The sequence below is a fragment of the Lissotriton vulgaris genome, chromosome 9, assembly GCF_964263255.1.
Source record: "Lissotriton vulgaris chromosome 9, aLisVul1.2, whole genome shotgun sequence".
Taxonomy (NCBI): domain Eukaryota; kingdom Metazoa; phylum Chordata; class Amphibia; order Caudata; family Salamandridae; genus Lissotriton; species Lissotriton vulgaris.
The window spans coordinates 937,035,664-937,062,603 of record NC_141697.1 but is presented as its reverse complement, the minus strand read 5'-3'; the positions used below and the strand labels follow the sequence as shown (position 1 = coordinate 937,062,603).

Here is a 26,940-nt window from a genome sequence, read left to right as displayed (position 1 = left end):
GATTGGTGTGAGGGGGCCTCTCTTGATGCTGCAAGGTTCAGTAAATGTGGTCGATTCACTGGGCTCGGCGGACACGGCTGATGCAGCGGACGCGGTGAGTGACTGGAGGTGGAGGTGGGAGGAGGCAGCTCGGCTTCAGAAACGCCGAGACGCTGCCTGCTTCTGATTTTGGCTCGGTACAGGCAACTTTGGAGTCAGGAGCTCCATTTCAGCTGCAGTAAGGTTGTCTTTAGTGTTGCCACCGGGACTGGAGGTCGGAGAGTTTTTTCTTTTGACCCGAAGAACGAGTCCAAGAACAAATAAGGTATTGGATGTGGAGTGGGTCGGCCAGTCAGGGGTGACTCTTGGTTTTCTTTGTGGAGAGGAGTTTGAGGGAGCGGTTGTCTCGCCGTATGGGCATTACGAGCTGTGTTTCCTCTGCGGTGGTTCCTCACAGTATATGCAGGAGAAAAGCAGGAGTAACGAGGAACTAATATCGGTGGAAGAGGGCAGAGGAGGTATACTCCCTTTAAAAACAGGGCGTTTCACGCTCAGGACACGAGCAGCACTCTTAGCCCCTAACCTAGATATAACTTTGCCCATAGTGACCCCAAGGAAATCCCCCGCTATTGTAGAAACAAATATAAGGGGTCAGCAGAAGAGTTGGAGTGTTACGAAAGAAGGAGGAAAAAGGTCAAGGGAAATCCCAAAAAACAGAGGGAAGACTAAGGGGAGGAAGGTGGTCGCTGTAAAAACCAGAATAACACCCTCGCTGAAAACCTATCAAAAAATAATGTCCTCCACAACAAGCCCAAGTAAAACAGCCGAAATAAATAGTCAAAGAGAGCAGGAAAAGGGGGCTGTTAAAACTAAAACCAAGGTGAAACCCAAAAATTCTAATGCTGATAAAGACTCAATACCCCTGCTGACTCCTTTTCTGAAATCTAAACAGAGGGGGATTAAGCAACCTATAGTTATGAGTGGTTTGAGCCAGATAGATTCTATGTCTGCTTTCACATCCAGTGGTGCTTTTGTCTAATAGATTTAAGGCATTGGAAGTTCAGGATCAGAGTATACCTCCTTCGAAGCTTCTGGATGTCCAGGGAAATCTGGGTGAGGTTTTAAATCAGGATATAACTGATATGAATGCCACCATCAATCCTTAACCGGACCCGGAGCTTGAGCTTGAACCAGACCCTGAACTTTGGGAAACAGAAGTAGATTTAGAAAACTTTGGAGCTGCAGGGGACACCATAAGGGCATCACACTCCTTATCGTATTTCCTAATGGCAATGAAGAGGGAAATTGATATCGGGCTTCAAGATTTCAGAGACAAATCAAGCTGAACTTGCGAGTAGATTCTCCGTCTCTGAAGCTAACCAAACGGCGATTAAATCTTACTGTGAGGTGTTGGCCCAGAGATTGGAGGAGGTTGTCGTAAGAACAGATAAAATTGAGGCAGAGATTCCTGCCATTAAGAAAGCAATAAGTTCTGCAGCCTCAGGAATGGCAAAATTGGCAGCCCAGAATAAGACATTGCAGGAGGAGTTGGAAAGATTGGAAAACCATTCGAGGAAGAACAATGTGAGGTTTTTAAATGTCCCGGAGACCATTGAAGGGACTGATCTGAAGGGGTTCATAATCTCACTGTTACAGGGTACTGTATTAAAAGGCTCTCCAGAAATAAACCTTTCTCAAAAGATTCAAAGGGTCCATCGGGACCCATTTAGGAGGAAGCAAGGTCAACTTAAACCCCGGAAGATTCTGGTTAACTTTCTCTCCTATACAGTTAAAGAACAAATACTATCTGCAGGCCTTAAGGCAGGCTCTATATCGTTCTCTCTTACTGGGCAAGAACCGATTGTTTTCCACATAAGATCTGACATATCTCATACCACAGCTACCAGGCAATGGGAGCTAGGGAGCAGACTTGAAGAATTAAAGGGATTAGGGGTTAAGGCCCAACTGCAGTTCCCAACTCATATACGTGCTATGTTTAATAATAAAATGCATCAGTTTAGTACCACTGAAGGGGTTGATAACTTCATAACAGAAATAAAAGAAAGTAGATGTGGGAAGCCCGGGAACTAATAGAGGCAGTGTGTTAGAATCCGGTTATAGATACCAGGGAAGACAGGAAATGCATCTTATAGCGGTATTCAATGCCGTCTATCCATTTTTGCTTATGTATGTTTAATTTGCTCTTTTGAGGTTGAGGTGGACGAGACTAAATAGGCTTCACCTATTTGGAAGGGAGGGTTCCTCAAGGGAGTCGGGGGCACAGGTGGATTGGTGGGGGGGGGTGAGGGTCACTTGGGTGGGGAGCAGGGGGAAAAAATTGGAAAAACTCATCTCACTTTAGGATTTTGGCTTTTGGACCGTTGGTTTTTGGGCAAAGAATTCAGATGATATGGTGGGAGTAGAGACTCTGAGTAGGAAAAGATGCTTTGTCTCTTGGAATGTTAATGGAATGAGGTGCCCCAGAAGACAGCGATTGGTAATGAAGTATTTAGAACTCTCTGAGGCACAGATATGTATTCTACAGGAGACTCACCTGACCTCTGAGGAAGCTGGAAAATTGTTTTCAAACTTCTTTTGGGTCGAGAGCTTTTGTGTTTCGGGTCAAGCATCGAATACCCGAGGTGTTGCAATTTTAATAAAACGGGAGTCAGTGTGTTCAATAAAATCCTTCCAGACTGACCAATCCGGGAGGTGGGTCATCGCACATTTGGTGTTGGATGATATGGAGTTGGTCTGTGTATCTTTTTACGGACCCAATGTCGATGACGCAACATATATCTCAAAACTTCACTCCAAGTTAATTTTGGAAAATCTCCCTATAATTATAGGGGGGGATTTGATTGTCCTCCTTGACCCAAATAAAGATAGGTCAAATCAGTGCCATTATATAAGGGCCCCCTATATACGGCCTGTAATGAAAAATCTGATCCACCATATAGGGTTGGTAGATGTCTGGAGAGAGTTGAAGGGAGAGGCTGCTGGCTTCACGTTTAATAGCAAAAGACACCATCACTTTTTGAGGATTGACTACATACTCATGAGCAGAGATTTTTTGCCTAAAAACACGGCCATTTCTATTCTACCTAGTCACCTCTCAGATCATGCTCCTATCCTATTTTCATACAAAAGATCAATGAAGGTAGCTGAGTCAAGGTGGACCCTTAACAGGAGAATGTTATCAGACCCTGAAATTATCTTGGCCATCAAGGTCTCCTCCTTGGAGTTCTTTGAGTTTAACATCGGTTCAACATCAATAGGAGTTGTATGGGACGCCTTTAAGGCTAGTCTCAGAGGTAGGTTACACAGTCTTATATCCTCTAAAAATAAAACTGAATCCCGTGAGTTAAAATCGAGGGAAGACAAAATTAAGACGTTAGAAGCAGATCTTCTCTTGCTGGGGAGCGGTCAACCCGACCGAGTTGGTAAGATACAGGAGGACCTTGCGAAAGCCAGATCAGATTACAGAGGCAAGCTTGATGAGAAATGTAGGGACCAATGGGTAAATAAAAACATGGAGAATTTTGAATACGGAGAAAAGGCCGGTGCTAGAATGGAACGCACTAAAAATGATATAAGCGAGCTAGTCATCCACTGTGACCCACTTGTGGGACACCCCCGCGCCGCACGGCCACCAGCTGCTGCGTGTGCCCCCAGTGCCTGCCTCTGCGCCGGCCTCGCTGCCGCCTTGAGCGATCCCCGTTGGTTTTCACCCGTTTTTGCCCGACATTTGTGCTTGTTTCTTTGTGTGCCGTAAGATCGTCAGCTTAACTGTTTTCACCCGTTTTTGCCCGACATTTGTGCTTGTTTCTTTGTGTGCCGTAAGATCGTCAGCTTAACTGTTTTCCCCCGTTTTGACCAGAATTGTTGCCTGTATTTTTCTGTGCCGTTGCCTCTTAGTGTTTTGACCCCCATTGTGCATTGTGCCTGTCTCCTTCCTGTTTGCCCGCCTACCTCGCCGCCCTCCGCTCTCCCTCCCCGCTCCCGCTTCCCGCCACCGCCATTAGCCCCGCCCCTTTCTCTTCTGTTCCCTCCCCGCTCCCGCCTCCCAGCTGCTCCGCCCACCCGCGCACTTCGCCTTCAATGGCGACCGTGCGAACGCGCAGCGGTCACGCGCAGCGGGCGCGCCGTTTGTGCGCCGAAGGCGCGCCAAAGGTAAGCCCGTCTACGCCCGTCCGCGCCTGGACCGCGCCCAGTGCCAGGACCCCTGGCCCACGAGGACCCCGACCAACCCGCCTGACGTACTCCGCCGCCACCCTCACCGCACTCAACACCGGCCGACTCCCAGATTGCCACCAAGCCACACCACGACGCACCCACGGACCTTTCAGCTGCCACGCCTGCAAGTTCTCCTGCATCCGGACCAGCCTCGCACCAGCACCCGCTAAGTCTAACACCAGCAGCACCCACCTCAAGTGCATCCTGCTCAACACCCGCTCCGTCCACAGACACGCCATCGAACTCTGGAACCTTCTAGACGCCACAGCCCCTGACGTTGCCTTCCTCACGGAGACCTGGATGAACGCCTCTTCAGCTCCCGACATCGCCATCGCTATCCCAGAGGGCTACAAGATCGTCCGGAGGGACCGAAATGCCAACCAGATGGGAGGAGGCATCGCCATCATCCACAGGAACACCATCCGTCTCACGACCAGCACCGACAACACCCTGACCAGCGCCGAACACCTGCATTTCCAGATCCTCACCAACCCGAACACCACCCTCAGAGGCACCCTGATCTACCGACCCCCTGGACCACGCACACAATTCAGCGAGGACATCGCCGACTTCGTCAGCCCGCATACCCTCCCCTCCGCCGACTACATCCTCCTGGGAGACCTCAACTTCCATCTGGAGAACAACAACGACCACAACACCAGCACCCTGCTCGACAACCTCGCCAACCTGGGACTGAAGCAACTGGTGTCCACCCCCACCCACCTCGCCGGACACACACTCGACGCAGTCTTCTCTTCCAGCACAGACATCGACTTCAGCCACGCCACAGAGCTTCAATGGACGGACCACAGCTGCGTCCACTTCACCTTCAAGAGAACGACGACCCACCACCACCAACAACAGGCTGCCCGCAGAAGCTGGAGCAAGATCACAGCAGACCAGCTCGCCATCTCCCTGAGCCAGCACCCTCCTGCCAGCTCAGCGGACCCCAGCCAGGCCGCTGACAACCTCACAAAGTGGATCAGCAACTGCGCGGACGAACTCGCCCCACTGAGGACCCCGCCTATCAGACCCGGCAGCAAGAAGGCTCCATGGTTCACCGACGAACTCAAGAGCTCCAAGAAGAACTGCCGAGCCCTCGAGAAAGTCTGGAGAAGGGAACCAACACCGGACAACAGGACCTCCTTCAAGCTGGCCACCCGGAAACACCACCAGCTGATCCGCGCCGCCAAGAAAACAGCATTCAAGGACAGGTTGGACAACAACGCACACAACTGCAAGGAACTCTTCAACATCGTGAAAGAGCTTTCCAACCCCAGCGCAGGAAACAACGACATCACCCCATCGCAAGACCTCTGCAACTCCCTGGCTTCATACTTCCACAACAAGATCGCGGACATACACAACAGCTTCAACAACCAACCAACGCACACCATGACCGAACAACCACCCCCCACCACCACCCTCCACGCCTGGACCCCGATCAGCACCGAAGACATCATCCGCACGATGAACTCCATCCACTCCGGATCACCGACCGACCCCTGCCCGCACCACGTCTTCAACAAGGCCGACGCTGTCATCGCACCCCACCTGCGAGACATCATCAACACATCCTTCGACACCACCATCTTCCCTGAGAGCTGGAAACACGCCGAACTCAGCGCTCTACTCAAGAAACCAACAGCGGACCCCACCGACCTCAAGAACTACCGCCCCATCTCACTCCTCCCGTTTCCAGCCAAAGTCATCGAGAAGACCGTCAACAAGCAGATGGCCGCCTTCCTCGAGACGAACGGATCCCTCGACCCCTCACAGTCCGGCTTCCGAGCCAATCACAGCACCGAGACCGCCCTCATCGCCGCCACCGATGACATCCGAGCCCTGATGGACAATGGAGAAACAGCGGCCCTCATCCTCCTAGACCTCTCTGCGGCATTCGACACGGTCTGCCACCGCACCCTAGTACGGCGCCTCAGCAACATCGGAATCCAGGACAAGGCGCTGGAATGGATCATCTCCTTCCTCGACGGAAGAACACAGAGAGTCCGCCTACCACCGTACAAGTCAGAGGCCTCCGAAGTCATCTGTGGCGTCCCTCAAGGATCATCTCTGAGCCCCACCCTCTTCAACGTCTACATGAGCCCCCTCGCGGCCATCGTACGCAAACACAACCTCAGCATAATCTCCTACGCCGACGACACCCAGCTGATCCTCTCCCTGACCAACGACCCCACCGCCGCCAGAGCCAACCTGCACGAAGGGATGAAAGAGGTAGCCGAGTGGATGACGACCAGCCGCCTGAAACTGAACTCGGACAAGACGGAGGTCCTCATCCTGGGCCCCTCACCCTCCGCCTGGGACGACTCCTGGTGGCCTCCCGCCCTGGGCACCGCACCCAAACCGACAGACCATGCACGCAACCTGGGCTTCATCCTGGACTCCTCCCTCTCCATGACCAGGCAAGTCAACAACGTCTCCTCGGCGTGCTTCAACATCCTACGCATGCTACGGAAGATCTTCTGGTGGATCCCCACCGAGACCAGGAAGATCGTCACCCAGGCCCTCGTCACCAGCCGACTGGACTACGGCAACGCCCTCTACGCCGGTACCACCGCCAAGCTCCAGAAGAGACTCCAGCGGATCCAGAACGCCTCAGCCAGACTCATCCTCGACATCCCACGAACCAGTCACATCTCCGGACATCTGAGAGACCTTCACTGGCTCCCCGTCAACAAAAGAATCACCTTCCGCCTCCTCACCCACGCACACAAAGCCCTACACGACCAAGGCCCGAGCTACGAGACGGTCAGTGGGCCCTAGCCACTCGCCAGTCTTGTCTTGGACGCGCTTTTACTCGCGCTGCTCGCGCTGCCTTTCGCGCTACTCGCGCATGTTTTTATCTTCATTTTTAAAAAAAACATCTTCTAACTGCGCCGCCAGCCAACTAACCCCCTTTTTGTTGTGCAGGTTCTGTGAGCTTCTTGATCCTGGTCAGCCGCCCTCGCAGGGGAGTGATTCCCACAGGGTCGCGCTGTTTGGCCGCCATATTGGGTGAGGACGCTGAGGAGGCGAGCGGTGCAGCGCTCGGCCACTCACGACCTGAGCCCATAAAAGACATCAGGCTGCCTCCACGACTGGTTGGAAGCTACGAGACGGTCAGTGGGCCCTAGCCACTCGCCAGTCTTGTCTTGGACGCGCTTTTACTCGCGCTGCTCGCGCTGCCTTTCGCGCTACTCGCGCATGTTTTTATCTTCATTTTTTAAAAAAACATCTTCTAACTGCGCCGCCAGCCAACTAACCCCCTTTTTGTTGTGCAGGTTCTGTGAGCTTCTTGATCCTGGTCAGCCGCCCTCGCAGGGGAGTGATTCCCACAGGGTCGCGCTGTTTGGCCGCCATATTGGGTGAGGACGCTGAGGAGGCGAGCGGTGCAGCGCTCGGCCACTCACGACCTGAGCCCATAAAATGGCTCCACCCTACAGGGAGCGCAGCGGACGGGCGCAGCGGGCACGCCGTCAGCGCGCCGAAGTCGCGCCTAAGTCCAGCCCGTCTGCGCCCGTCCGCGGCCGGACGGGCCCAGGGGCCGGTAGTGCTGCCACTCCTACTTCCTATCCGCCTTCAGTTCTTAGGTGCCTACGTGCCTCTGCCAGTCCTCTCCCCTCCGGTGCTTGGGCTCGCATTACATCTCTCGGCATTGCAGGTATCTCTACTCCTAACCTGGCGCCGATACCACCTTCTCCTGTTCCGGCTCCTATTGAGTCGTCCATTCGGGTCCTATACCTAAATACCCGCTCTATGGTTAAGCACCAAGTCGACATCTTACATCTACTTATGTCTGAAAGTCCCGATGTCTTATTACTATCAGAGACTTGGCTTACCGACAACTCCCTCCCTGACATCCTGGCTGCGCTACCCCCCGACTATTTCCTGTTAAACACCAATAGATCAGGGGGCCGCACTGGGGGAGGGGTGGCGGCGGTAATTCGCAAGGATCTCAAGATCATTGCCTCGGCAGCCTTGTCCTTGCCGGAAGTAGATACCTTGGTCCTTAGCCTGGGGACTGAGGTAGGTGCGGTCACCCTTGTGCTACTATACCGCCCCCCCCACTCCATGCCATCTTTCCCTTCATCCTTTATCGACCAGCTGTCCAACATCGCTACCTGCTCCCCCCGTACTGTCATCATTGGTGACTTTAATTATTGGTTCCAGCACGAGGACGCTGGCCCACATGCTTCCGAATTGTTCGAGGGCCTTTTGAACCTTAATTTCACCCAACTGGTCAAGTCCGCCACCCATACGGGTGGCCACATCCTCGACCACATTTGGACTCATGGAGTCACGTCCTCTCGTCCGCTCATTACACCTTGTGTGTGGTCAGATCACTACCTGATCGACACTACATTCACGGCGGCTGGTCAGATTAAGGTCCTCCCACGGGAGGGCGGCATGGCTCGTAAGTGGAAGGCTGTCGACTCTTCCAAACTATTGGACCATTTGTCCCAAACGTACCCCCTGCCACCTAATAATACGGGTACCAACGAGCTTTGTGGGCTTGTGGCAGACTGGCTTACCACCGCCAGTGACATCTTTGCCCCCCCCACTAAGTTCCCCCAATCCAGGCATAGCCATTCTCACAAATGGTTCACCCCCCACTTAAAAGCTCTCCATTTAGAACTTCGTCAGTATGAGCGTAAGTGGAGAAGGGACTACTGCCCTCCTAGCAGAGACGCCTATGTGGCTGCGCGTAACAGGTATAAACTCGCCATCTTGGCTGCCAAAAAAACCTACGCCTCTGGCAAAATTCTATCCGCCCCCTGTCACTCTAAGGAAATCTTTAAGGTGCTTAATGAATTCACTTCTGACCCCAGGACGCTCCCTACTCAGGCCCCCACACAGGAAGCATGTAATATTCTCAGCTCCTTTTTCATTGACAAAATTGTATTAATTAAGGACACCATCCCCGTTACACCTCCTGGCGCTGGATCTGTTTCCCCTCCTCACAATTCCTCCTCCTTCTCACAATTTCCTCTTCTAGACTCTACATCTCTGGCCATTCTTGCGACCCGCATTAAATCGGGATCCCCAGATGACTGTTGCCCCCCCTCCATACTTCGGGACATCTGCCACTCTCTACCCAACTGCATCCTCCCCTTGCTAAACTCTTCTCTTTCTTCTGGTATCGTGCCGGGTCCCTTCAAGGAGGCCGTGCTGGTACCCCTCCTGAAGAAGCCGGGGGCCGACCCCGCCGTCCCGGCAAACTACCGCCCTATCTCCCTCTTACCTTTCTTCTCTAAGATCCTGGAAGCCCACGTCACCACCTGTCTCTCACAATTCATCGAGAGTTCCAACTTTCTCGAGGCCAACCAGGCAGGCTTCAGACCCGGCCACTCTACGGAGACAGTGATCTTGGCCGTGCTGGACGCCCTGAGAGACGGTGTTGACAAGGCTGTTCCCCAGGCCCTGGTATTATTAGACCTGTCAGCCGCCTTCGACACGGTGGACCACAACATCCTTCTCCACCGTGTCGAACAGGCTGGCGTCCAGGGCCTGGCGTTGGCCTGGGTCAGATCTTTCCTGACCGGTAGGTCTCAGACCCTCAGCCTGGGCGTTTTTAGGGCTCCCAGAGAGCACTCGCTCTGTGGGGTCCCCCAGGGTTCCTCTCTGTCCCCCCTTCTTTTCAATCTCTATCTTCGCCCCCTTCTTTTTTCTCTGAGGCAGTGGGACGTCACTGTGTTTAATTACGCAGACGACCTGCAACTCATCTTTTCTCTTAATTCCCCCTCTGCTATCTCCAACTTTCAGGCAGTCATGTCCCACATCCTCCAGTGGATGGGCCAAAATCAGTTAAAGCTGAACCCCGGAAAGACGGAGCTCCTCCTTCCCGGCAGGAGCGCTACCTTCTGGGGGCCCCAATTCTGGCCGGCGGACCTGGGCCCCTCTCCCACCCCTGTAGCCTCGGTGAAGAGCCTGGGGGTCACCATCGATTCCACCTTATCCCTAGGGCCGCAGATAGGGACCGTGGTTTCCTCCTGTATCTACCAACTGCGCAGGATCAGGAAAGTGGCATACCTCTTTACACCCGATGCCCTCCTGCAGGTTATCATGGCCCTCGTCCTCTCCCGCCTAGATTTTTCTAACTCGATCTACCACGGTCTGCCCAAAACATCGATGGCGAGACTGCAAGTGGTTCAGAATCAGGCAGCGAGATTGGCCTTAGGGATTCCAAAGTGGCAATCCGCCAGGCCCCTTCTTGTCAAACTCCACTGGCTCCCAGTCATCTCCAGGGCAGCCTTTAAGATCGGATGCCTTATCTTTAAGTCGCTAGCTGGCCCCTGCCCTGCCTTCATTAAATCCCTAATCAGACCCTACTGCTCATCCCGCAATCTGAGATCCTCCCACCTCCATCTCTTGACTGTTCCACCTTACAAGCTTTGTAGATCTGGTGGCCGGAGATTTGCTTACCTGGCCCCCAAGCTTTGGAACTCTTTTCCCCTCTCTCTAAAAACTTCTAACTCTTTAACTCTTTTTCGTAAATCTTTAAAAACTTGGCTCTTCCCCCAATCTGGCTAGTCTTTCTGTCCCCTCTACTTCCAACCAGCGCCAGGAAACCCATGGTGTCAGTGCGCTCTATAAGCACCCCTAAATACAAATACAAATAAATACCTCAACAGCCGAGTCAACTTCTACGCTCCCAAACGCCACCTCCGATCAGCCAACCACGCCCTCGCCGCCGTCCCCCGCATCCGAAGAGCGACTACAGGAGGAAGGTCCTTCTCCTACCTGGCTGCCAAGACCTGGAACTCCCTGCCGACCGACCTGCGCCTGACCCAAGACCACCTCTCCTTCAGGAAGAAGCTGAAGACCTGGCTGTTCGAGCAGTAGCGGCACCCCCCCCCCCCCCCCCCCAGCGCCTTGAGAGCCTACGGGTATGTAGCGCGCTTTACAAGTGTCATTGATTGATTGATTGAGTCATCAATGATAGGGGAGATAAATCAGCAGACATAGAGGACATAAAGAACTGTCTTCTCTCTCTCTTCAAAGATCTGTATAAAGAGGACTTGAAACCCTCAAGAAATTAAATTCAGACTTGGCTGAGTTCTAAATCATCATTGGCTCTAACGCAGGAGGGTAGAGACCTTTTGGACCCCCGATCTCGTTGGAGGAAATTAAAGTGCAAATAAAGTCATCCAAAAATACACAGAGCCACGCGCGCGCGCGCACACAGAGCCACGCGCGCGCGCGCACACAGAGCCACGCGCGCGCGCGCACACAGAGCCGCGCGCGCGCACACAGAGCCACGCGCGCGCGCGGCTCTGTGTGCGCGCGCGCGTGGCTCTGTGTGCGCGCGCGCGTCTCTGTGTGCGCGCGCGCGTGGCTCTGTGTGCGCGCGCGCGGCTCTGTGTGCGCGCGCGCGCGGCTCTGTGTGCGCGCGCGCGCGGCTCTGTGTGCGCGCGCGCGCGGCTCTGTGTGCGCGCGCGCGGCTCTGTGTGCGCGCGCGCGGCTCTGTGTGCGCGCGCGCGCGGCTCTGTGTGCGCGCGCGCGCGGCTCTGTGTGCGCGCGCGCGCGTGGCTCTGTGTGTGCGCGCGCGCGGCTCTGTGTGCGCGCGCGCGCGTGGCTCTGTGTGTGCGCGCGCGTGGCTCTGTGTGCGCGCGCGTGGCTCTGTGTGTGCGCGCGCGCGTGGCTCTGTGTGTGCGCGCGCGTGGCTCTGTGTGCGCGCGTGGCTCTGTGTGCGCGCGTGGCTCTGTGTGCGCGCGCGCGCGCGCACACAGAGCCGTGCGCGCGCGCGCACGCACACAGAGCCGTGCGCGCGCGCGCACACAGAGAAGCGCGCGCGCACACACAGAGCCGCGCGCACGTAGAGCCGCGCGCACGCAGAGCCGCGCGCGCGCACAGAGCCGCACACACACAGAGCCGCGCACACGCAGAGCCGCGCACACGCAGAGCCCCGCGCGCGCGCGCACATACACACAGAGCCGCGCACACGCAGAGCCACGCGCGCACACGCAGAGCCACGCGCGCACACGCAGAGCCACGCGCGCACACGCAGAGCCACGCGCACGCGCAGAGCCACGCGCGCGCACACGCAGAGCCAAGTGCCTTAGGGACGAATTCTACTTGGAAGAGGTTTGATAACGTTCTTTAGACCCCCAAAAGAAACGTTTTGCTTCATTTGTGGGACCAATAAACGCTATTGCTACCGAAACAATATAGATTTTTCACAAAAACTACAAAGCTGCTGGTTTTCAGTTCGTCAGAAAATGTGCAGTTTAAGTTTTGCCAGGCAGGAGTGTGCTTGTGCCCTCCGTCGTGCTGTGCGACTCTAAAAGGGGATGGAAGTGGTACTCACGGTGGTTGTCGGTGTTCTCAAGGACTATTTCCGCCAGCACGAAGGCCCCTTCCTCCACGGTATCGAGCAGCATGGTGGCGGCCCGCAGCTGGTCGCTGGTCGTCTGGTCCCTCCACGCACCCACGGCCTGCAGCTGCAGGAGGTCGTTTACCAACTCCACCATGGCTTGCGGAGCAGAGGAAACCGGATGACAAAAGTCCGGTGGGCCCGCACGGGCTGTCAGACATCTACTAAAACATACTGTGTGAAAGGCAAGAAAACGAGCCGAGAGGTGTTTCCTTACCTTCAGTTCCTCTGAGAGCTGCAGCAGAAAGAGGGGGAGGAGGAAGGAGGTAGATGGAGGGTGCGGTCTGAGCTGGCGGACTCCGGCTCTCACGTCATGGCCATCCTGCGGCAACAACCAGCGAAGGCAGGCTCACAAGGAAGAGGATGCGGAGGGCAAAGGGCACACGGCAGCCGCGGGGATCACCAGTCTACAGGCAATTGTCTTGCATTCCCACAGGTGCCCAGCCGTCCTCTTTCTCAGGCTCTGTAGCCTTTGAATCCCAGAGGCTCTGAAATCACCTGGCCCGTGTGGCTCTCAAACCTTCCAACGCCACAGCCCGGGATCCATACAACCCCGTGAGTTATCAAACCATCAGATCCCGGTGGCTTTCAAGTCTTCCAATCAGCGACCTCCTCGCCTTCCAGTTCCTGTAGCCGTATATTTTCTAATCTCAGTAGCTCTCGAATCCTCCTTTCCCGGTCCCGTCGAGCAGTCCGACCCCGGTGACTCGGGTCTGCAGCCCGCCTGCCCTGCTGTCTATCGTTCCCGCCCTGCGCCCCTAGAATGCTAACCAGGGCACCGCCGGAGCTGGGAGAAGCCATTCTCCTTCACAGAACTGCTGAGCTCAGCGCTTCGCTTCCCGGGCTGTTTATTTTGTACAAAATCGCTGATCCTGTAAAGTGTCGAGAAACATCTGGGAATTGGCGCGAATAGAAAGATGGCGTTGTCACTTGTGCAGCTTTCTATGCCCTGGCTTCGCGCTGACTAGGCAGGCTGTCTCTCACAAACACGAGCAGCTTCCGACCCGGGCAGGCTGTCACTCACTCTCTCTCACTCTAACAGAAATCTCCGCGCACAGGTATTCTGAAGCTCACATGCAACTCTCTAGTGCTCCCACTGGCCTCAGTCTCTCATTCTCTCACACGCAGATAATCGGACGCTGTATCTCACTCGGCTCTCCCGATGGAGGCCCTCTTTACTGTCGACCATAACTTTACCCAAAGAGGCTGCCTGACACTTTCCAACACAATATCTACATTTGAGGAATCCTGTCAGTGGCATAGCAAGGTGCCCTGGCGCCTAACACAACAAGAAAAATTTTATAACTGGGTCCAGTGTCCCCTTCACACACCTGGGCTCAATGCCACTGCATCTGCGAAAAAAAAATGGCGGCCGCAAGCTTCCGAAATTTTCGGAATCGGGGACGTGTTTTGGCGTTCTGAGTGACGGATGACGTCACAGGTGGAAAGAACGCCAAAAACACGCCCCCGAATCCGAAAGAGACGGGCTTGATTGGAGTGTTGCCCCTCTCCTCCAATGGCTGGCCTCCGTTTAGGAAGCCAATGGAGGAGAGGTGGAGGAGAGAGGCGGGTACAAGCCCCGTCTCAAAAACATTAAATCTCCAACCTAAGACTGCGCAAGTGCAGCCTTTAAGTCCTCGACCTAACAAAAGGGGAGCTTAATTGGGCTATACGGTCACCACACTGCCCGAGCCCGTTGCCTCTGCTGCATTACATGGGTGCAACAAACACATAAAAAGCATTGGGCCGCAGCCCCAATACGTAATATACAGCACCAGATAAATAATGAGATGGCAACGTGATTCCCGGTGGCTGGGGATTGTTTCAGGAGGGGTGTCAGTGGTTAGTCCTTAATGACACTGCACTTGGATGATCACCCGTAATCTAAACCTACCTGCGTATATATGCATAACAGAATACGAATACACTTGCAACCGTTTTCCCACAAGATAAGGTGTTGGTCTGTTTTTTATTGACGATGCAACTGTATTTTGCCACAAGAGAGGATGCTTACATCGATAAGTGAGGTAATAGCAGCCTAGGGGTGGGAATGCTAGGGAGGGAGGTAGAAACTGATTAGAATGAGGTACAGTTAGTGGGAGTGCATGGAGGGGCCTACCAATTAAATCAGAAGTTTGAGGAGCTAATCAGGCAATATTAGAATACGGGAATACTATCGAGTATGTATTGAAAACGTGTATTCAAAGAAAAAACAGTAAAAATCATTTCCCGCATTTTTACATATGTAAAAAATCACTTTGACAAAACAGTACAGACTGATTAAGGGTAAAACCAGGGTTCGAGTCGGGGTACCACGCGGGTGGCGGCATCCCCCACTTATTTTACCGGGTTTTTACGGGAAGGACAGCCGATCACCGCCCCCACTCCGCCCACCCCGCTCCCCCCCCGCCCAAAACCTGGACTTCACTCTTTGGCCTCTCTGGGGCTAGATCGGAGCTCATTCAGAACGTCTGTCTACCTGTATTCAATGCGGGGGATTAAATACTTGCGCCCTGGGTAGAACTGAATTGGAAAGGTGTAGATGAGGTTAGTGTAGGAATCATTACATTTAGCGTTCAATGTTATAAAAAATAATGAATTCTAACTACCCAATGTTGGCATAACAGAACCTCAAGTTATAGAAGCATTAATCGTCCGGCGTGCGCTCTATGTACGTTGATAATACACAAAGCCCGAATTTCAAAATGAGCCAGCAGACTCAAATCAATAATCAATTCATGATAACATAATACACATAAATAGCCACTCAAGGGTAGGCGTCCTCTAACATACAAACAGATCTGGGGTTCAATATCCTCAACTCAGGCAAAGATGTTTAGTAAGCTCTGCACAATCAATAGAACGGTTTTGCAACACTCAAATTTAGTTACAATGCATTTTGCACTAGTGTTGAGAAGAGATTTTCTATTCTTTAACGAGAAAAAAATGCAAGATTGGCACTAGCCTCTCTTCATGAACAACTGAAGGACAATCCCGTTTAGTGAATATTTCGGCTGCTTACCTTTTACATTCAAATAGCCTTTTATTTTACACTGTTCCATGGGAAAATTGCACCAGGCGCGAAAAGGGATTTCACAAAGAGAACCGCCCTGCCTACAGTAGCGCACAGCAGGTTGCGCAAAAGAAAACAAAGCAGCCACGTTCTGCATTCGATATACGTGGTTTTTAGCAGCGTTTTCAATGAATATTTTCAGAATGCTGGAGGGAGCAAGTACAGCAATTGAAATAGTCCGTTTGAGGTTGACTTCAGCGGCCAAACAAACTAGCAGTGCTCATGAATTCACCGACTTCGAGGCAAAGGAAGGCAAACCCTGTCCCCACCAGCTGCGACTGAAATTGGCATCACAGCTGAAATCAGAATGCTTTTTAAAGAGGCTGCCCCCACAGAGCATTACAAATTCCTGAGCAAGAGGTTTAAAGCCACTGAACTGGGATTCCCACACAGCACAGCAGTCAGCAGTGATTAAGTATTGCGGATAATACATGAGTGAGCGTGAGGAAAATACAAACACAAAGGTTCTTTTTAAGTTTGTGATATAGCAAAATCTACAGTGTTGAGCACACTGTAGGCGTAATTGCAGCATTTACTCTACACCATACATTTTTTAATGGATTCATTTGTACCAATGCTAAAAAGCATGGAAAAGCGAACACGTCTTACCTTGACAAGCATACAACTTATTTATTCGGTAGTTATATGTATTATTTGCAAACAAACGCAATATGTGAACTGGCAAACATGGAAAATATATATATAACAAGCCCTGATTAATGATTAAAGTAAACAAAGGCCGGAAAGTCATAATAAATACATACGATTTTGAAGACTATTAAAGCTACAACAAAAGTCCGGTATTTTTCTCTTCAAAGGTGGCAACCCTATCCATGACGTAGGGCACAACGCGGGTGGTTCTGGGACAGGAGAAGATGAGGAGGGTCGCGCAGTGTGCTCCTATTGTATTTGCTAATCCTTATCCCTCCAAATCTCCCTCCAAATCATCCCCTCATACAAAGCAGGGCGGAGGAATGCGCAGACCGGGCTCCTATAGCCCGGTTAGCATCCAAACCGCGGAGGCTGCATACCTGGCAGAAGCTGAAAGGAGACTTCAAAGCCTGCTGCGTCCTTTGAACGCCGCTCCTCGTCCTCGACCCCCACCAGCTCCAGAGGCTTCCCTGGGAACGCGCGAGCGCACGCTACAAAACCGTTTCAGCATGTCTGGCTGCAGTCGTGGGCGCGCGCACCCAGTCCTGGCGTGGTTCCCAGCGCCGAAGTGTGGAGGCTGGCTCATTTCTACGACAGGTCATATATGGGGAGCAGATAATCAGGCGTGAGGGCCCATCCGTCAGTCAGCCGACTCAGACGCACCTCAGGTTCTGAGAATTCCAGAGTGCACTGTCACGTGATTTGTGTTCGCACCATATTCTGCAACATAAAGTATCTGTTACCAATGGTATTTAACGGACAACATTTTGCACAGCGCCAGGAAATCCTTGTGGGTGATAGTGAGCTACAGTTACATACAACAGACTCGAATACAGGCAAAGCAAAACTATGTGCATGATCCCTGGAATATAATTGTTAATTCCAACAGCCCTGAATATACTAACAAGCCGTGAGCGTGCAAGCTCCCGAACTTCCGGTTTCGGGATGTGCACGCTCACGGCTGTGTTGGGGCGGGACTTCCGTCTTTGCGAGAATCCCACGGAGTGCATGGCCCAGAGGACCGGTGAGAGCAGAAGTCAGGAGTGGCGGCTGAGGCCGCTGATGCGGTAAGTGGGGCTTGGGGGGCTCGTGTGTGTGTGTGTGTATCTGCGCGTGTGTGTGTGTCTGCCTGTGTGTGTGTCTGCCTGTGTGTGTGTGCGTGCCTTTGGCCGGCCGGCGTAAGCGTGTCCACAGACCCCAGGCGGCTCGTGCACCCGTCTTTGTCCCTTGACAGGCAACTCGGCAGCAATAGGTCTCGATGCCGAGACCTAAAAACCGCTGTAACATTCTGCACAATGCTTAAAGGTGAGATGAGGACAAAAAAAAAAAAGAACCAACCTGAAATTCCTCCCTGAGGTTATTTCTCCCTTCCACCTCAATCAGTCTGTAGAGTTGCCAGTGTTCTTCTCGCAACCACAGACAGTCGCAGAAAGAGCTCTTCATACTCTAGATGTTAAAAGAGCATTGCTTTAATTTCATTGAAAGAACACAGCAGTTTCGTAAGACCAAACAACTTTTTGTATCTTTCTCACCACCACATAATGGCAACCCCATATCAAAATCTGGGATAGCAAGGTGGATTGTTAAATGCATACAAATTTGCTATCACAAAGCGAAATGTACCTTAGCTGTTCCTCCTAAAGCCCACTCTACAAGAAAGATAGGGGCTTCAATGGCTTTTTAGGGAACATTCCCTTAGATGACCTCTGCAAAGCAGCTACATGGTCTACAGCGCACACATTCACAAAGCACTATTGTGTAGATGTGCAAACAAAACAACAAGCTAGTGTGGGCCAGGCTGTAGTCAAAACACTATTTCAAACTACTGCAACAGATACTGGTGGTCGCCGCTAAGGAAGTGTACTGCTATACAATCTATGCATAGTGTGTGATATGCAGCTCATATACCTCGAACGGAAAATGCTACTTACCAGTATGTATCTGTTCTTGGCATGTAGAGCTGCAGATCCACACACACCCACCCGCCTCCCCAGCTACCTTTATCTGTTCCAGTATTATCTTATTTAGATACAGCATACATGGGCATCTTTTCTGTTTTCCACAAAACTCCATCATTTCCCTGCTGGCGAAAAAACAATATGAGCATGGAGCTGATGCCCATGCGCACTATGATCCAAAGGAGGAGTCGCCTATCTTGTGACTTCCAAAGACAAAAACAAGTGCAAACATCCAGGCCCAACACCAGATGGTGATCTATGCAAAGTGTGTGGATCTACAGCTCTACATGCCAAGAACAGATGCATACTGGTAAGTAGCATTTTCCTTCTTGGGTCAAGACTGTTTCCGTTTCAGGGCCCTAGTTTTCCACACCAAGTCAGTGTTCTTCGTGGTGCCGAACTCCTGCTGTGGAAAGTCATGAAAAGAAACTAACATCAGCATGCTTGAGTAGTGCCTTTATATGCACCACGCCCATGACTTCCAGCATGAATGATACCACTTGGAGACGAACCACGCCAGGGGTACTGCTCACGATGAATTTCCAGATCCAATCTGATACATGGGCATAATTCTAATGTAAGGAATCTGCGGCTAGACAGTCTCTACAAGATAATGCGCTACCGAAGGTAAGTAACTTGTTCTTTAATTGTGTAGGGTTGTTATTTATTTGCGTCTGTCATTCTCCCCACAAGGGAATTGAACTAGGGTCTTCCCATTATTTTCATCATATTTAAACCTTTAAAATGGGATCTCTGTAATATGAGTTCCAGGCGGGTGGGTGATTTTATTATAAAGAATGTTTAAGTGGCTCACAGGGGACTCTATATCATCTCAACAAATGAATTGCAATACCTTTTTCATATGCCTTTTTTGTAGTATGCAGTGGAGCAAGTGCTGAAGGAGGAGCCTCTAGACCCACACAACGTAGCTCTGACTGGTGGGTCCCATGGTGGATTTTTGGCTTGTCACCTAGTTGGGCAATACCCTGAAATGTATAAAGCCTGTGCCGCCAGGAATCCAGTTGTAAACCTGGCATCTATGATGGGATCAACTGATATCCCTGACTGGTAAGTGTGGATTTCCATATTGGAACTTTTACAGCTTAAGGTTGTAGTTTGCCCTTCTCCTAGACTGTCTGCTTTTGAATTCAAGGTCGCTAATTGACAGGGCAAAAAAGGTAGTTCAGGATACTAAAGTTTACCTTTGAGATCCTTTTGTCATAATGCAGACTTCACATCACAAGAGAAGGCACCAAGATAATCCCTGATAACAAAAAAAATACAGTTGTGTAGGACTCTGTCATTAAAACCCATCACACATGCCAGGAACCCCTTCCAGTCATCACAGCTGGTAAACACCTCATGCCCTCTTTAATCACAATCATGTTGGTAACCTCCCTCTGTATTTCTTTGTATCTTGACATTTTCTGTATTTTTTTATTTTAGTTCTTAGTGCCCCAGTGGGACTGAAATCTTCAACCGGAACTGGTTTATCCTACATACAATTGCTGCTGGTTTTTTCCACTGTTGAGTTTTGATCTCAGTATAGGTTTTCTGTGCAATGTTTGCAGCTATTTTCCTCTCATCTGACACCACCACCTCATTCTCCTCCTCCCCATACTCATACTTCAAATACTCTAATTCCTCCTCCTCATGCTACCCCTACTCTCACTCCTCCTCGTACTGCACCTCCTCCTCATACTACCCCTCTTCTTTCTCATAACCCCCTCCTACTCCTCATGATTCCTACTCATACATCTCATACTCATACTGCTCATACGTGTACTCCTAACTCATACTCCTCCTCCTCTTCCTCATATTCCTCCTCCTACAAATACTCCTCCTACTCCTCTACGCCTCCTGATACTCCTCTCCCTCATACTCTTGCTCCTCCTCATAATCTTCCTCATACTCCTCCTATTCACACTCCTCCTCATACTCCTGCTCCTCATACTCCTGCTCCTCTTCCTCCACCTCCTCTTCCTCCACCTCCTCTTCCTACTCCTCCTCATTCTTCTTATATTTCTCGTCATACTGCTCCTCATACTCCATACTCTTCATACTCTTTATACTAATACTTCTCATACTACCACTCATTCTCCTCCTCATATTACTCTTACCCCTCCACCTCCTCCTCATACCCTCTGTGACAGGACAAGTAACAGCAGAGACCAGATATGGTATTACTTTGAGGTTCTTTATTCTGCCCTCAATCCCCTTTTTTTGATTTCCTATTATAGGTGTTATTCTCAAAGGAGTTAACAACACTCTTTTCTTCTAGAAGCGAAGCCTTTTCTTCTTTCTTCTTATGTCACCTTTCCTTCTCCTGGGTACCCTCGCAAAACATAAACAGGCAGGTGGCTATTAGCAAAACAGTCCTCTACAAAGAATATCCCTTCACCAATCACCACTTGTGATTGTGATATACTCCCAGTCCATGCTCTTTATAATCCTGTATTCGATCAAGTCCTGTGCACCATTGGCATTTAGGTGAGAAGTGGGAGATAAGTGGTTAGGATACTTCCTGTTCCCACCGGCCTCTACTTGAAAGGCTCTGGTTCACCCCAACTGTGCTCTATCAAAAAGGGACCCAAGAACCCATAAGACGAGCCCTGCCTGTTTTAACCACTCACTCGTAGACAGCACTTGCCTTGGGCCCTGACTCCTGACCATAGCCACACAGCCACGTCTGTTGCGCATTCCCTCTGGTTCTTTTGCTCTTGGCTGGTGGTCCGGTCCTCTTCTTTGGTCCTGGGCTCCTCTCCTACAACACTCACTCGGTCTGTCGAACCGCTCTCAGTTCCTGTGTTGCCTCTGTCTGGCGTCGTCCATCCTCTCCCGTTGTCTCCCTCTTCTCCTCCTTGACTCCTCACTATCCTCGCATCTTCCTCCTCTGACGCTCTTTCTCCCCTCCTCGCAATTCCAACATCCTCTTCTTTCGACCTGTGTACATCTGCTTCCGGGTCAGGGAGTGCTAGAACTCATATTGTTCATGCCACTGGGTCACCATGCTCTCGATAGTTCCGTCTTCCCGCCACAGCATTCCCCAACCAGGCCTGGACGTTTGGTCCATGAAGACACCGGCCAACGGGACAGGAAGTCAGCAGGTCCCTGCAGACTACCTGTGACCTGGAAGGAGAATGGTTGTAAGGCCAAAAACCAACATAATATGCAAGAATTAGTCTCCTTCTGTCTAGCCAGCCAAATTAAGGGGGCTTGATCAGTGTACAACAAAAAGGAACGCCCCAACAGATTTTACCTGCAGGCCTCCATGGCCCACTTGATCGCCAGGCATTCCTTCTCTCTAATGGGGTATCGAGATTCCCTAGGCAACAGCTTCCTACTGAGATAGACGATAAGGTACAACAATCCCACCTCATCCGGTTGGGAGAGAACGGCTCCCAAACGCTGTCTGTAGTAAGAACTATTTTGTGAAATCAAGACAAGCCAACACAGGTGATCTTAACTCTGCTGATGGGAAGGGAGCCACTCCTGTAACCGGGATGGGTATTTCTTGGTCAATAGGTCAGTTGAAGGAACGTCTATTTCAGAAAAATGGGTAATGGAACGTCTGTAGTAGTCAATAAGTCCCAGGAAGGATCTGACCTCTTTCTTGGTTGTGGGAGGGAGTAAGTCCGTAATCGCCTTCACTTTGTCGACCCAGGGACAAAGTTGTCCTCCCTGGATATGGAACCCCAAAAAACAGTTTGAGTTGGTGTCTGATAGGCACTTTTCAGGATTTGCAGTGAAGGCTGCCTGTCTAAGCGTAAGTAGTACAACTTCCATGTGCTGAATATGTCGTTCCAAACAACAAGGAGGGGGACAGGTGGCCTGTTTCCCACTCAAGACAGGGTGGGGGGGGTCCAGCATCAAGGAGGCCTCAAAGAACGTACTGCAAAAGTGGGATTATGCTGTTCCTCTATTAAAGGTGCTGGTTGGAGTCACGAATGACTTGGTCCCACTATACCCTAGAGAGGGAAAAGGTGGGGATCCATATGTTGGATCATAATGCCCTCACACACCCTTTCAGGTGTCATGCTTCATCATCTTGACTGCCCACGTTGGGTCGGCGTTGGCTCTTTTTCGGAGATCTTCTATCCAACTGCCGTTTGATGAAGTACAGGTATGGGGCCAGGACTGTGTAGACGCAGTGTAGTGGTATAAAATAGGACTGGGACCATCAAGAAGGGCACATTTTATTCTGGGGGGTCTCCTGTCCTAATTAAAAGCAGTGTACAAGACACTCCCCCGAGGGATTTCCTCGTGTGGGGGTGTCCTTGTTAGAACATTTGGGTCAACATGTGTCTCGCTATCGGTTTAATAACCCTGCAATTCTTCAGGACCTTGGAAAAAAGCTATCTACAATTGTGGTAAGTGGCATACATAATTGCGCACCCAGGTAATGTCTATTACCTAAAATTACCTTTAATTCTGCCTGGATCTACCTGTTGTGGGAGACAAAAGCGTTAAAGGAAATACTTGCAATATTGTAATTAATCACATGTACAAGTATTGTCTCATAGTGACTCCAGAGCATACTAATTACAAAAGTGTGTGAACGCCGAGGGGCGTTTGGAGGACAGTTTAAAAATGGTAAGCGGTTTAAAAACAACAGTGGTGATTGTCCACAGTGAGCTATGGTGACCATTGCCCCTGTGGAAAAAAAAAATTAGTAGAAAGAAATACCTTAGGAAGGACTCACCCAATAGTTATGGTCCCCAGGCTTTAACAGTGCCCGGTTGATTCACACACATGGCATTGCTCCTGTGTGTGATGAACTGATGTTTGGGAGATAAAAAACATAATATGTACAACCCTTGCAATCTGCACCTTATTTGAGCGGCAACTCATCAAACCCCCAAGAAGCGTGAGGCTGCCACAGCAAAGGTCTGTGATACTGTAGTGCTAATGAAACTAATTAGCATTATATACATGAGTAAAGACCAACCTTGATGACACAGTACATTATATTCCCTTTTGGCCTAACAAAGTTGTAAGCTTGTAAGCATCAGCAGCGTTATGGCAAAGAATGAGGTAAACTGCATTTGGAATTGAAATTATGCTGGCAGAAAGTTGCGTGAAGCGGCTGCTTGGGCGGCAGCCATTAGCAAAGTACCTGACAATACTGTACACTGTTACCCCTTTAGCCTAACAGAGTTATAGGCTAATATGCATCAGCAGTGGTATGGCAAAACATGAGGTTTACCGCGTTAGGAATTAAAACTGCAGCAGCAAAAAATTGCGTGAAGCGGCTGTTGTGGCGGTAACCATTAACAAAGTACCTTAGGGGCATCAACCGCGGTAAGACAAAGAATGAGGTTAACCGTGGCTTGAATTAAGAGTAAAATCACAATTACGCCGGCAGAAGGTTGCGTGGAGCGGCTGTTTGGGTTGCCACCGTTAGCAAAGTACCTTCGGGGTACCAGGCGCGTAGATTGTGGCCTTGGTGGGGGTGGCGGTTTATTGTCTAGGGTGCCCCGATAAACATAAGGGGTGGGAAAGTTATAATAAAATAAACAAGCCCACAGTGTTCCTTTAGAACTGTGTGTATTGAAAAAGAAGTACCAGCATTCATTTAATCACAGTGGTCGCAAGCGTGGCGACTTGCTAACAAAATGTCTCAGCTAAAGATGCACAACCATAGGAGCGCAGGGAGCAAGGTGATCGTGAAAGAGTGTTAGTGCGCAATAACGGGCCCATAGAGTGCTTGTGTCTAGATGGCCATAGTATGGGGTCTTCGTTTGAGTGATAGCTCGCCTAGCGTGCAGAGTAAGCGGATGTAGCTGTATAGTGGCGGAGCCTAGGTCGGTTACTCACGGTTTCCACGTTGTGCATGCATCCCTTGACCTGCCCAATCCACCGGGTCCAGGAGGTGCCTATGCTGCCACTAGTGCGAGATTAAGTCAGACTCGCGTGGATCATGTGACCGGTCATGTGGTGTTTAAAGGTAGGTGATATTGCTGCACTTTGGTGGCAGCCATTTCTTAGCTGGTTGTAGCTCTTGGAAAGTAATGAAAAACAAAAAAGCTGAGCAGACTTGGATCCTGTGTCTGTGTAGTGTCTGGTTTGTATTGGTGTATTGTTAGTAAGACTAACAGTGCCTATATCGCCCATAAATATTGATGTCCACAGCGCCACTTATTTTATAACGAAAATAAGTGTATACACCAGTAATTATGCCTGATCCCCAATCTAATACATGGGGGTGTGCCCCATTCCTTTGATTGCGGCTATTCTCCAGTGTTAACAGTATGATGTATGTGGTAAAAGCAGCTAGGTATGTATAAGGCCCTGTGCTTATGAAATGTGTAAATGGCGGCAGCCATTTTAACATGGTGTTGTTACTGGTCTGTTAAGTGGCCATTGATGCAGGATTAACGTGGGCATGTATTCGGCGGGGTATGGTTTCTATATGGATACTTGTTAGTTTGTTACGTTTACCCCCTTGTTGAACGTTTGGTCTGTGCAGCTTTTGTTTCAAGTTTACAAGGAACTCCAGGGTATATCCTCGTTTAAACCATTACAGTGTGTTGATAAGCTGTGTATCAATGTTTGTTCTCTGGTAAAGAGGTTTCTCTTTGAAATGTTAGGGGAGGCTTTCAAGATGACCCACTTGAGGGAATCTGGTGTATACATTTTATCCAGGTAGTGGGTACACATCTTGGTATTTTTTTTTGAGGCAGCGAAAACTACTGCGATGTTCAGAGATACTCTGTTTTATGGGTCGTGTGGTCATGCCTACATAGTAGAGGTTGCAAGGGCACGTAAGCAGATATATGCAGTTGGCAGTATTGCAGTTTGTGTGGGTGTGAATCTCCCACACAAAATTGTTGTTCAACGTGATGTTTTTGTGGACAGAGGTGAATGCACATGCAGTGCATGAGCCACATGGATAGTGACCTGTGACTGTTGGTAATTGCCACAATGTTCCCTGTTTGCTAATGACCTTGGGTTTAGGTCTAGTGTTGATGAGCATATCTTTCAGGTTTCTCGATCGCTTAAATGCAAAACGTGGTTGGTCAAGTTGTAGTGATCCCGTGTTGAGTATATTCCAATGTTTTTTCAACACCTTGGTTAGCTGGTTGGATGTTGGTGTGTAGGTCGTCACACAGGTTAGAGTTTCTGTTTCGACTTTATATTTTTCCTCTAGCAGGCTCTCTCTATTGCTATTACGTGCTCTCTTTTTTGAGAGGGTGATGTTTCTCAGAGGATAGTCTCTGTCAGAGAGGTTTTGTTGCAGGACTGCAGATTCAGTCTTGTAGTTGTCCACTGAGCTACAATTTCTCCGTATTCTGAGAAATTGCCCAAAAGGCAGGTTTTCCTTAAGTGATTTGGGGTGGTGGCTGCTGAAGAGCAAAAGGCTGTTACGGTCTATGCTCTTTATATACATTGTTGTAGTTAAGAGCCCTCCCTCCAGTTTGACAGTCAGATCCAAGAATGATATCTGGGAAGGAGAAGCAGGGATAATGATTTTCAGGTAGAGGTTCAAGTTGTTAACCTACTTGAAAAAGTTGTTGTAAGTTTCTCCATTCCAATGCCAAAAAATCAAGATCTCGTCAATAAAGCATTTCCATAACCGGAAGTTGTCAACGGCATGGGTTGGATTCATCATGGATATAGCGTACCTCAAAATATGCCATGTAGAGGCAGGCTACACTGGGCGCAATGGTACTCCCCATGTAAGTCCCCTGGGTCTGGTGGTAGAGTTGACCTTTGAACTCGAAAGAAAGTTCAGTCAATGCCAGTGTGGCGCATTCCATGATGAAACTAGGAGGTGTAGGTGACTCCCAATTGATCCTCGTGGGATCCTCTTCTATCACATCTAGAGTGGCTCTTTATGGAATGTTGGTGTAAAGAGCTTCCACGTCTAGAGTGATGAGGAAGTCAATCTCGTCAGCTCATGGACGCTGGGACAACAAGCGTAAGACATCGGTGGTGTCTTTGAGGTAGGAGGGTATTCATTTCACCAACAGTTGTAGAAAATTGTGACAGTGGCTCGAAAAAGAGTCTATGCCAGATACAATTGGTCTCCCTGGCACAGGTCTCACTCCCTTGTGGATTTTGGGTAGATTATAGAAGTAGGGGGTTCTCGGATCTTTTTTAATGAGGAAGGAGGCCTCCTTCTTACTCAGACACCCTTGACTTTTTGCTGAGTCCACTATGCATGTGATAGTTTTGATAAGCCTTTCAGTGTGATTCTTAGTGATAGGATTATAGTATTTGCGGTTACTCAATTGTCTGAGGCATTCTGTGTCGTAGTCGGAAGTTGCCATTATCACAGTCTTTTATCGGCTTGTTTGATGGTGATTGTGGAGTCATTAGCTAGTGATTCTGCTGCCAGTGCCTCTTTTTTGGAGAGATTATTAAAACCTCTAGTAGTATTCAATGATTTGACATCCTTAAGAACCGCTTGTTCAAAGGTTAGTACCTCATTTGGTTATCAGCTCATTATGTGGGGTGAAGGTGGATGGATTGTGTAATCCAGTCATCATCATCTTGGTTTTCTTTACCATCGAAAAATGCTTTAAGTCGTACTTTTCAAAAGAATTGATGTAATTCACATGTCTGTCTGAAATTGTCCACCTTAGGTGTGGAAACAAAGCCCAACCCCTTCTGGAGGACCTCCTCTTCCAATTTAGTCAAGATCCTCGGTGAGAGGTTGACCACTA

General features: G+C 50.2%; 1 protein-coding gene across 3 annotated transcripts in view; it reads left to right on the top strand.

Annotated features, from left to right (window-relative positions):
* The window catches only part of LOC147692563 (acylamino-acid-releasing enzyme-like), a 526,970-nt gene that overhangs the window by 410,391 nt on the left and 89,639 nt on the right, over positions 1–26,940 (top strand). For all 3 annotated transcript variants that reach the window (XM_086938783.1, XM_086938782.1, XM_086938784.1), the window contains exon 20: positions 19,149–19,339. In XM_086938783.1, coding sequence (XP_086794909.1) covers positions 19,149–19,339 — 191 coding nt within the window. The remainder of the gene's footprint in view (positions 1–19,148; positions 19,340–26,940) is intronic.